The 12,915-nt window shown below is 34.1% G+C and overlaps 1 protein-coding gene across 1 annotated transcript; it reads left to right on the forward strand.

Moving 5' to 3' along the window:
- Positions 1-464: 464 nt before the first annotated feature.
- LOC119673108 (DCN1-like protein 4) lies at positions 465-2,465 on the forward strand. Its single transcript, XM_038084340.1, has 7 exons — positions 465-689; positions 751-958; positions 1,210-1,301; positions 1,352-1,605; positions 1,681-1,888; positions 1,944-2,300; positions 2,356-2,465. The coding sequence occupies exons 2-6, from the start codon at positions 861-863 to the stop codon at positions 2,009-2,011; spliced, it is 720 nt and encodes a 239-aa protein (XP_037940268.1). The 5' UTR covers positions 465-689; positions 751-860; the 3' UTR covers positions 2,012-2,300; positions 2,356-2,465.
- The last annotated feature ends 10,450 nt before the right edge of the window (positions 2,466-12,915 follow it).

The following is a 12,915-nucleotide window of genomic DNA, read 5'->3' on the forward strand; positions in this document are numbered from 1 at the left end:
TTTATTTTTTTAATTCAAATATTACATCACTTTAATATATTTCCAACAGTGTTTTCATATAAAACTGTTTTCATTAATGATATGTTACTATTGATATACCACTATGTTACAATAGCGCTTAGTATATCCTATATAACTGATATGTTAATGGATTATTTTATAAAGCCTAGTAGTAACATCCAATGCACATGAAATATTGAAATAAAAAAATAAAAATTTTTTTGTGTGGAGTGCAATGTCAAAATTTTGCAAAAAAATTTTTTGGTGTAGAGATTTATGTCACATTGCGAAATGAATATTCGTATTAAATTAAAGCTTATAAAAATAATATTACAATGTTAAGAGCAAGACATATTAATATTATTCATATGAAAAATTTTGTTTATTACTACGAGTATTTGCTATATCTGAAAATTTATATTAGCCCTAAAGTTCAGCCTGTATGTTTCCAGGATTAATATTAGCATTTAAACATTTAAACACGAGAATTTGGATGAAGAACTTATAATTAATAATAGTATTAATGTTTTCACAAATATCAAATACAGGTTTCAAAAATTTAACATATCTCATTTTTAACTTATAATACAGTTTAGTGATTTAAAACCCTGCAAAAACGTTGAGAGAAAAATTATCATATGTTGACCTGGAGGCAGAAACCGGCATAAATGCTTTTTAGTTAAGAAACGGTATAATTTGGTAGTTTCAAAATCAAATTTTATTTGTCCTTAAAGCTTATGTTTCTTGCAGAGTTAGTATTATTCACATATGAAAATTTAGGTTTAAGGAGGTAACAAACATTTTCGGAAAGCAGACCTTGGAGAGGCTTGGTGTAAATAATCAAAAATAAATATTGAATTATGCCTCGAGGTAAACGCCGGCCACTTGATATGGGCGAAGATCAGCATTCGAAGCGACAAAGAGGAAATTATTCAAGTCAAAACCAATCAAATGTTAGGTAAGAGGTACTGCATGTTAAATCTATTAATTTTGAGCTTATAGCCAGGCATAACAATCTATAATAAGCTAATGTTAGGGGCATAAAATTTATAGACAATTTCATACTATAACATTGTGTCCTTTAAAAAAATGAAATCTTTAAGTTATAGTCAACATAACATTAATATTTATGCATTTAATAGTGTTATGTATAGGCTTATATTAAAACAAAAAGCAAATCAATATTAAAATGGATTTAAATTCATGTAGACGTTTTTTGAGGACTGAAGACAGTTTTAGCCAGAAACGTTGTGTTGCTTGGTTTCATGAATATACGAACCCAGATGAGCCGGACACATTAGGTAAAATTATTACTTTACTTGTTTAAAATATTATATGAATATATATAAAGGACCGGATGGAATGGAGAAGTTTTGTGAAGATATTGGGGTTGAACCAGAAAACGTTGTTATGCTTGTGTTGGCTTATAAAATGGGTGCAACTCAAATGGGTTTTTTTAAGCAATATGAGTGGGTGAAGGGCTTTACCGAATTAGAATGCGATTCTGCTATTAAAATGCAATCAAAAATAGAGCATCTTAAAAATTATCTCAATGATCCAAACATCTTTAAAAGTATTTACAGATATGCTTATGATTTTGCAAAGGTATTTATGTTCATTTTATTTAAAACAATTTGTTTAAATATGTCTTTCGAGTTACAATTGTAATTTTATTTTTAGGATACAGACCAACGAAGTATGGATCTTGTAACAGCAAAAGCAATGATGCAACTTCTTCTTGGCAAACATTGGTCCCTTTTTGCTCAATTTGCACAATTTTTAGACCAATCGAAGTACAAAGTAATAAACAAAGATCAGTGGTGTAATATACTGGAATTTTCGCGTACGATTAATGTAGATTTGTCAAATTATGATATTGATGGAGCATGTATGTTAATTTTAAAAATCTTTGTTTGCATTATGTGATTAAAAATATTTTGAAGGGCCTGTTATGCTAGACGAATTTGTTGAATGGCTTCGATTACAAAGAACCAAAAAAGTCCAGAGTTGAACTTCTTCGCAACCTTAAAGTTATTGATGTATCAGAACACCAAGGGATATAAAACATTTTAATTTCTTAAATTTACATTATTAAAGTAAGATTAAAAATGAAATAAAAGATTATTTTAATGCTACTGAGTAAAATATAAAATGTACATAAAGAAGAAATATTTATATTAATTATGTACATAAACAGTTAACCTGTTGTGTCCATTTGTGGCTTTATTGCTTTATACCATAGAATGGTCAGGTGTAATTTGGAGTTCGCGTGAGAATATTTGTAATAACTAAACAATAAGGTATTACTCCATGTAACATAAATTTATTTACTTTTGATAATAATTAAACTGTTAGAATTTCCAGTGCTAAAAACCAGGGCCCCAAAAGTTCCTGATTAAAAAAAAGTCAACTAATAACTCATGCGCCTTTTAAAGTAAAACTCAAATCTATATATATATGATTGAATTATTTTAGATGTCGTGTTCCAACAATATATGAACTTCTTTCAATATGTATTGCTTTTTTATAGTATATTAATTTACAAATACAAAAGGATTACAAAAGCAACTTTTTCTCAGAAAATATTTTATTACTAATAATGGAATACAGTTAGAATATATGTTTCTAATTGACCAAGTCCATAAAAATTTGTTTAATTCATAATTATAAAATATATATGAAAAATTTGTTAGTACACATTAAGTACAATTTAATATCGATTTCACAAATGTATAATAGTTTTTCGTCCTAGAATATTGCTCTTACAATGCGTAAAGTCGATTTTATTTATATAAATGGATACAGTTCAAAAATAATATATATATTTGTGTTAATATATGAGGTTCTTTTTCAAAGAGTCGTGAACTACAACAAAAATTTATTTTTATATTTACATTATTTGAATTTTTGGCTGACTACACAGTTGTTTCGAGTATTGCCAAATACTCATTATCTATGCTCTTGGAAATAATTCTTGTTAATTAATTTTAATTATTCGTAAATAATTTTTTGAGACTGTAAGTACCAGGAATCGAACTCGTGCTCTGCCAAATTTGAAGCTCAAAGTCAGCGTACCTTAACCAACTGACCCAAAGCTTGACTTGACTTTTATGTTCGCACGTTTATATGGTCAAATTGTAATTACAATTTTTAAATAAAAAAGAATATCTTTTACATGTACCAACTGTTTCACATTTTGTCTGAAATTATAAATAAAATAAAGATTTTAAATATAAAATGCCCGAGCGTAAACTCGTTTTAAACACGAGTTTTGTTATGCTGTATTCAGATCTTTTAACATAGCAAATCTGTACATGTAATCGTCACATACATACTTAGAAATTCTTACAATGTCACTATAGAATTCACAATGCGCACTTAATTTTTAAAAGATTCTATTTATAATTAGCATCTCCTCTAATCTCTGCTCTAAGCTTAGCATAGTGCGTCCATCAATGTTAAAGAATTATATAACAAACCCTAGTGTAATTTATCAATAACACTTTACGTCGCATTAATAACCATGATTCAAAACCGCATGATTCCACATATTAACTCTTTAAGTAGCAAAAGCACTGAGAAAATCTATCTACTTCAGAAATGGGCAGAGTATGCACATCCAATTTAAAGATATATATTCGTATATATGAAAAAGTGATAAAATAATTTTTTCGTACAAGAGTATGCTTCTAAAATTTAACAAGAGATTTAAAAAAAAATAGAGTATTTAACCTTTTAGTTAAAAAAAAAATTGATATAAAAATATTTATCTAAACCAAAAGAATATAAACAAGCTCTTGACGAATATGGTGTCACTCGTTTCCTTCCAACTTAGAAAAAACCTTGGATGGTGTTAACAGAGGATAAATGGACTAACGAAACTCCCTCGTCAAAAAAAATTTATAAAATTTATTTTTAGAACAAATGAATGTACTGTAATGATCAATTTTTCAGATGAAATAAAATTGATTTTACAGCTATAAGAACCTATAATAAACAAGATATTAAAATCACTGATTGCAAATACCTTACCTTGACTCACCACGGCAGTTGCATATAACATGTTCTGATGTTTCCTTCTCCTCATGACAGAGTCGACATGAATCACTTTCTACCACACCTATAATCTTCATGTGGTAATTAAGTCTACAGTGTCCTGTAAGAAGTTCAGTGTAGATTTTAATATCGTTTCTGCTAAGGTTGGTGATAGCATCAACTTTGATGTGTTCAGGATCAATAAATCTTTTTGACTGTTGCATGCCTGTTTGGGCTCTCCAGTGTTCAAGTAGATGTTGTTTTTCCCGTTCACATAATAAGTTATTTGTGAAGCTATTTGTTACCCCGCAGAAGGGCTCTGGACCAATGAAAGGAGTACATGCACCCTTCTTTGCTAACAAGTCTGCTATTTCATCGCCCTCATGTCCTTCGTGTCCCGGTACCCACATAAGAGTAACATAGTTCCTCGATACTAGGGTGTTGAGAAGTTGAATGCATTCCCAGACCAGCTTTGATTGGAATAAGGATTTTGCTAAAGATTTTAGAGCTGCTTGACTGTCTGACAGAATGCATATGTTGGTACCTCGGGTGCCTATACGTATGCATTCTCCTGCACATAGCTCTAAGGCATGGACCTCTGCCTGAAAAATGGAAGGAGTTTTTCCCATTGCTATTACTTTGGGGAAGTTTGGTCCCATAACTCCTGCCTGCACTGCCATTTTCCATTTTGGACCCATCAGTATACCATAATTGAGAGCCCTGCTTTAAGTTAATTTCATTATTTCTCCAAGTTGATCGGTCACTTATGACCACTTCGAATTCCCTAAAGAAGGCTAATTTTCTATTCATCTTGTCAAAGACCTTAACGCACGGAGAATTCCAGACTTCATCTAGTATCTTTGCGCGTCCTGTCAGATTGCCCTCTTTAAGATTACCTAGATAAGGAACCCTTAGTGCGGCATTGGTCGCAGTCCTTTTAACTGTGATGTGTAATGGAGTGAGTCCAGTAAGCATTGCTAGGGCTTCTGTGGGGCACGTTCTCATTGCTTCCATTACGCTTAGACAGGATGTTCGATGAATCTTATTGAGAGTCATCTTAGCCTTTGTCTGATTTACATTTGGCCACCATGCCAAAGAAGCATAGGTGATCATTGGTACTATTACGGTCTTGTACGACCAATTCATCATTTTTGGTTGCAGACCCCATGTTTTGCCATACAGTCTTTGGCACGCATAAGTTGCTCTTAGAGCTTTGCTAGTCACAAATAATAAATGGTTTTTCCAAGTAAGGGTTTTATCTAGAATTACTCCTAGATATTTCATTTCCTCAGATAGTATTAAGTCAGTGTCCCCTAACTTTAAGGTCCCTAGACTCATCTTCCTTCTTCTGGTGAAGGGTACTACGTTTGTTATATTCGGATTAATCGAGAGTCCTTTTTTCTTGACACCAATCTTGAGTGATGTCAAGAGCTAGTTGCATACGATCGGATATGGTGGAGTCAAATTTACCTCTAATTATGATGACTAGATCATCTGCACAGCCCTGAACTTCATATCCGAGGACACCAAGAGACTGTAAGAGTTCGTCAATGACCAATAGCCATAGGAGTGGCGATAGAACGCCTCTTTGAGGACATCCTATGGTTGACTTGACAGTTAATCTCTTCGTCCCCATTTCAAAGATTATCGTCCTATTTTTCAGGACGAGAATCCATGTTATAATCAATCTATGTATTTCCCTCCTGATTATTCCTTCCTCAATTGATCTGAATGTTGCATTATCAAAAGCTCCTGTAATGTCAACCGATGTAAAGAGCTATTTCCTTACCGTCTAAAGCTTTCTAGATTTTACTCGTCAGACTATGTATAACGGTCCCGGTCGATTTGCCCGACTGATGAGCATACTGTTAAATATTTAGAGGTGAAGCTTTAATGTAGACTTCCCTGATGTATTGATCTAGAATTTTCTCCATTGCTTTAAGCAGGAAAGAAGTAAGGCTAATGGGCCGAAAAGCTTTTGGCGTGTGATACCATTTAGTTTTATTGACTGTACAGACTTTACGGGCCAGTGAAAGATCTCTTCGTGTAACCAACAAGAAACGAGTATCCTCGATGGTTTCCATAATCTCAGTATACATGGCACAGCCTGGAAAATGAGTGTCTAGTAAAAGCTGTCCCGTTTCTTCCAGACTTTCCGAAAAGCTTCCGTCAGCCTTCTTTAGTGTAGAGAGACTATTTGAGTGGTCTGTGTTTAGAGATTTCTGGAGTTTTGCAGCCACAGGAAGAGTTTCAATCTGCTCGCAGTGCGTCCTCCATTATTCCCTTTGATTTGCTCAATTCCTTATTGTAAGCCGTTAAGGCACTCTTATAAGATGCCTAGTCCCCGCTGGACTTTGATCTATTAAGGAGCTGGCGGGCTTTTTTGCGCAAAAAGTCCAGTTCCCTATTCCACCATGGGACGTTCCTAGAACGTTTCTTTTTGACAAGTTCGCAGCTATTTTCAAAAGCCCCTATAATAATATTTTCTAGTTTGTTAACCTCAAGATTTAGTTCCTGACAATTAGTAATCCTATTCCCAAGACAACTAATGTTTTGTTCTAAATAGAAGTTACATAGAGACCAGTTGGTCTTCCTAAAATTTCTTATTGCGAAAATGTCTTCAATTTCCCCTTCCAAATCAAAGTGTATATATCGGTGATCTGATAAGGAGTTTTCCTCCAACACTCTCCAATTTGAAATGTTATTAGATATAAATGCGCTTGCTAAAGTAAGATCTAGTACCTCTTCCCTTATCGCATTTACAAAAATATGTTCATTACTTTTATTTACTACCAATAAATTGTTAGTTGTGATATAATCAAAAAGTGACTCACCTCCTGTATTGGTGTCCGTGCTTCCCTATACTGTATAGTGCGCGTTGGCGTCGCAGCACATTACCCACTGTAGGTTTCGGATACGGCAGTATTCTGTAAGCTGCTGGAGCTCTAGAAACACCGCTTCCTCTGCGTCGCCAGTGAGGTACAGAGATGCAAAAACAATTTTTCTCGTTCCCCTAGTACTAGGCACTTCTGCCTGTACCGCCACCAAGTCACGCTGTATGAGCTCTGTAATTGGAAGAGATTTAATATTTTTGTTAATCATTATCGCCGTTCTAGGACGATCAACATTATTTTCATAGATCAACTTACATGTTCTTGTCTGTAGACCGGTTATGCGCCTCTTTGTGGCCCATGGTGCTTAGATGGCCACAAAATCCAGACAGTACTGTTCCACCAGGGCACTGAGCCTATATGAAGCTGCTATATCCCGGTGGATGTTGATTTGGAGGCAATGAAGCTGCCTCCAAAAGTTTTGCGGATGTGGCGGAGTCCAAGACATTATTTCCCAGACTTTCCCTTGCGGACCTTGCCGCCCTTAGTACCGCGCAGCAATTCAGCGGCCTCTGGGTCTTTCCTTTCCCATTTCCTGAGATGACCAGAGAGAGCCGAAGATTTTCGGCCCTGGGCACGGACTCTGCCCCCTCTCAATGGTGGTCCCCCGGAGTTGAGACCCGTTTTCGGCTTCTGGTTGCTTGACTGAACACGAGCCGCAGATGTTGATGGTTGCTCATCGTCAACCACTTCCTTTGCTCTGTTTTCTTCATGTCTTGGTCTCAGCGCGACACTACTAAGTCCATAGAAGACTTTATTGCACAGCTTCCGACCATTTCGGACGACATAGGATCCGGAGCAATCGCCATCTCGACGATATTGCTTTTATTGAGCCTGTGGAGTACCCGCCAGTCCCTGACAAGCATGCCCGAATTTTGGCACTCAATTTGTCCCAGAATACGGTCACTTTGCCAGGAGGCTGAGCCTGGGAAGTAACCAACATAGATTTCAAACTTTGGCACTTCCGCCTCGTCCACTACTCTCAGCTGGGCTCCTTTCTACGGCTTCAATGCTGGGATTGTCTCTTTAGACCAAGTTACAGTCTCTTCGTCCAGGCAGTTAATGGTAAACCATCCGGGCTTTAGACTGTAACCGGCGAAATGAGGCTTCACCCCAGTCATGCAGTTTAAAATGAATAAAATGAAATTAAACTATATTAATTAATATTTAGCATATATATCATGAACCTATTTATCAAAACACACGCCGCTTACACGCTGCTGTAATACCTGGAAGTGATTTGAAATTATATTTATAATAAATAAAGAAATATATTTAAATAAATAAATAATATCTCTATCTCATTTATTCACTAGTTAAATATATATTATTCATTGTTTTATTATATATTTCATTATATTATATTTAATGAATATATTTTAAAATACATCACTTTCGACACTTAGTTAAAAGGAAAAAAATACGCAGTTGATAATAATAAAAATAAACAAACAAAATTAAAAACGTCAAAATATATAATGTGTCGCAAAGGCATGCACAAGAAAGCTGAGAGTGCAGCTTAAGCACCGCACGAAAGGTGAAAGAAAAATAGAACCAACGGCAAAGTAAACAAAAGCTTCCACATGTCAGAAAATGAAACATTCTAATAACTGGTCAGGTGAAATTTTGCCTTAAAATCGGGTAACAGGAAAAACTAAGAATTAATCAGTTATAAGAATGAATTATGAAAATGTAGAGTCCGTTGGATAATGAGACAATTTTTTTGGGAAAGATCAACGCTTGAAAATAATCAGTCTGCGGTTTTTGTTAGTAAATTGTGTGTGGGAGTGAAATTGGAAAATGAATTTAATGGCAGTAACATTAATTAAAATCATATTTAAAAACAACATATAAAGCAGTGAAACGGAAGTAAAAATAACTAAATTATTTATTAAGTTCAAACAAGAAATTCCTGGTCTTTGTGAATGGAAGTAAAAAACTAACACGATGTAGTCCATCATTTGTTTATTCCATTTGGAACTTAAAAACATGTTTTTACCAGTGTAAAATAAAAATAAATTATATTAATTTTGCGTATCGTTTGGGTACATATGTTATCTGCACAAAAATACAATTTTTTTGGTGATTGTATAAATTAAATGCTTTGGTGATAACTAATTATAAATTATAAAGGATGACTCTATGAACAGAACGATATAGTTTTCTCTTCACCGCCCTTTTATTTAAAAAAATAGTAAAAGTATGATAAAAAATAGAACTAGCAGTAACTAAACCGAAGTCAAATTGTAAAGACATAATTTGACGACATAAGGCTGAACAGTAAATATCAAAATACCCCAAAACAACGGGTCTTTAAATGGCGGCCATTATCTGGAATGACAGATAACAATCGGATGATAAATTTATAATTCATTTTCATTCATTATATATATATTAAAATCATTTTATCAGTTAAAATTATTTGTGTACATTTAAAAAAAAATGATTATAATTTCATTAATTTTTTTTTTATTATGAAAATTGAAATCATAGAAAAAATACGTTAAATTAGGTTAATTTAATTAAGTACCTATCTTTTATTTTGCATTAAGAAGTTAGATTTAATTTATTCTCTTTTTTCACTTTTTTGTTGCTATTTTGTTTTCAGATTTTGCTATTATATTTTTAGATATATATAAATAAAAGTACTGGAATAAATGCACGTAAGTTGTCTAGAAGTCTTGTTGTTTTTATTAAATAAATTACAACTTTCAAGTTTTAGCAGTGAACACCAGTCATCACAATACGTCATCACAATAGCTGCGGTGAGTACCTGTCTTTTTGTAAATAACTATATACTAGCTTAAAAAAAATTAAACGAAATTAAAAGAAATAAAACAACACTAAAAAAAAACAAATATAGGTGCATGACCAAAGTAAACATTTAATTTTTTTTTTGCCTTGATTCTGAAAAATAATTTATTTGTTGAGATATTGGATTTTGTAGTTTTTCTTTATTATTACACCTAAATATAATTGTGAATATTATTAATACACTTGAATTGTGGATATATCTTGGTAAATAAATTAAATTCGAATATAACTAGCTGAAATTCTTTTTTCCTTTTGAATTTAGTACGTAATTGAAAATTACTATTCAAATATTGTAAGTCTTGTGTTAAACCTTAGTATACTCTGAGTATGTTCCAGACTTGAAAAATGGCTGGCAAAGCTCATTACACTACCAAACGTCGGTATGGGAAAGATATTAAAGCTGCATTATTTGTTAAGGAACATCTAGTCAACAACTACCTGACCATCAACTTCCAGAGTATACAATTGGTGTTTTCCCTCTCCAAACAAGAATTAGATTCATGAGTCAAACTGATTCATGAGACTTATCTGAAAAACTAATGTAGTTCAACTTCGACCTAGCAACAAACACAAATTTGTGTGTGAATTTGGACAAAAAAAAGATACGCGACGTTATGCAGCGTTGAGTTGCAGTTGTGGCACACTTTATAATGAACTTCTTTTTGCATGACAAGTCACTGCATACCACGTGGATATGTCCCAATCTCATTTAAACAAGTACAGTTTTGCTCCACTGGAAAAATATTTTCATTCCCAGAGATGTCAAGCGGAGGCCTGTTGGGAATCTTATTGTTAGAAATTCAAACTGGATAAAAAATGTACGAAATAGCTGCTTTAGCTTAAGTGGGACTTGCTCAAAGCTACGATGTCGTTGCTTAGAATTTATCCCGTACTAGGAAGACATACTTGGAAACTCGGGCCCCCCTATAATGGAGACCGGGGCTTTGTCTGGGCTTTAGCTTTACGGATGAGAAAGAAACTGTACCTAGCCTCGTCTGTACTTGAAGATGGTTTAGTGAACGTAATTACTACCGGGAAATTGTGTCTTGTTATGGATAACCATTTTTTTTAAGACGTCTAGGCCATTGTCTCCACTATGAGCGTTATCTCTGTGCGCTTAATACATTAAGACCGAAAAGTTTTCGGAAATTCTCATTTAAAATTCGCGCGCTGTATATTTTTCGATATTTTAAGTTTATGTAGTTTGGCAGCACTGTCCTTAATTACTATGCCAAAAATGAGCGCGATCTGTCAGACAGTTCGTTTTCGGCAGCTGTTGAAACCAGTTCACCTCAGTAGTGCGTTGCGAAAAAAACAATGGAAAAAAATATTGAACAAAGAGTTTGCATCAAATTTTGTGTTTCGAACGAATTTCGTGTGCAGAATCGTTGCGAATGCTACAAAAGGCTTATGGGGAATCAGTTTTATCGAAAACTCAAGTTTATGAGTGGTACAAAGCCTTTCAGGACGGTCGTAAGACCGTCGAAGACATTTCGCAACGCACTACTGAGGTGAACTGGTTTCAACAGCTGCCGTAAACGAACTGTCTGACAGATCGCGCTCATTTTTGGCATAGTAATTAAGGACAGTGCTGCCAAACTACATAAACTTAAAATATCGAAAAATATACAGCGCGCGAATTTTAAATGAGAATTTCCGAAAACTTTTCAGTCTTAATGTACATTGATGTAAGACTATATTTGCCCTGTGAGCCTTGATATTGGAATATTGTCTACCGTTTGCTGTAATTCAGAAAATTTAAGCTGTGTTACGACTTTGATAAATATATCTTCAGTTAAAACGTACAATAACTTTACTATGATACTAAGATGCTATTGGTAAAAACATATAACTGCCTTGACGTTGTAAGGAAGGAAATATTCACATATTTCCAGCCTACATAGATTCAATATAAACAAGTAACAACAACAATACTATACTAATAACGTCAAAAGACATTTTAGTTACACATCACAATACACTATGTTTAGCACGCAACATATAATTTAATTTTACTCACTGTAAGAATTTTAATATAATCTAAAATAAAATGGATTAATTTTATTTAATATATATATTATATTAAAATAACTCAAAAGTAACACACCGCATCTGCATCGGTAACACACGGAGTACATTGGAATACACGGAATATACATATTACAATTGTTAACCTACATCCGAAACGCACCTTAAAATTTTAAACAACATGTGGTCACCTAACCTATGTTTGACAGTGAATGACACAATCGAGTGAAGTAAGAGTAACGGAAGTTTTGTTGGGTAGCGTCGTGAATAAATATATTGTTTTAGTTAAATAAAGTAAAGTAAAGTTATGTAAAAAGAAAGTCTATTAACGTTTTGTAGTTAACGCAAAAAACCAAGTTTAAATTAAACCAAATTTAAAGTTCAGAAGTGGGATTGAATCAATGCACTAAAGGGGAGTAATTAAACTATATATACGTAATGATGGTGACCATCGAATCACTGACGAAGGAACAGTTGAAGGACTTCTTACAACTGCAAGAGTTATCAACTACAGGCAATAAGGCGGAATTAATTGCACGATTAACTGAACACGTGAAGTCAAGCGGCGTAGTTTTGCAATTTACAAACGATAATGAAGAATTGCGGGGTGAAAACGAAGAATTGAGAAAACAAATTAGCGAACTGCGGCAAATGGTTCAACAAGTAGCCATTAACCAGAATAACGTTAGAAACACTCAAAACAGTACTTCAGAAATGCCTAGTAAGGACCGTAACACGCATTCTATACGTGAAATCGCAGAAGTCTTGCCCGAATTCGACCCAACGAATGAAGATTCTATTACGGCTACGCAATTTGTCGAACATATTGAAGCTGTTATGTCTGTATATGCGTGGCCCGAAAAAAGTGTGCTTCTTGCAGTGTATAGCCGTTTGAAGGGTGTAGCGCGCATGTGGGTGGACGCATCACCAAGAATGCATGCTATTTGGAAGGAGTTCTCAAATGAACTTGTCACCGAGTTCGGTTGCGAATACGATGAAGCGGCTATACATTACAATATGTCGCGCGTTGCTCGAAGGCAAAACGAAACAATAACTGAGTTCATTTTTCGTGTCTCTGCGCTAGGACGACGTCATAATCTTAGTGAGATGGCTATCACGAAATACGCCCGAGAAGGATTAAAACATC

The sequence above is a fragment of the Teleopsis dalmanni genome, chromosome 1, assembly GCF_002237135.1.
Source record: "Teleopsis dalmanni isolate 2A chromosome 1, ASM223713v2, whole genome shotgun sequence".
NCBI lineage: Eukaryota > Metazoa > Arthropoda > Insecta > Diptera > Diopsidae > Teleopsis > Teleopsis dalmanni.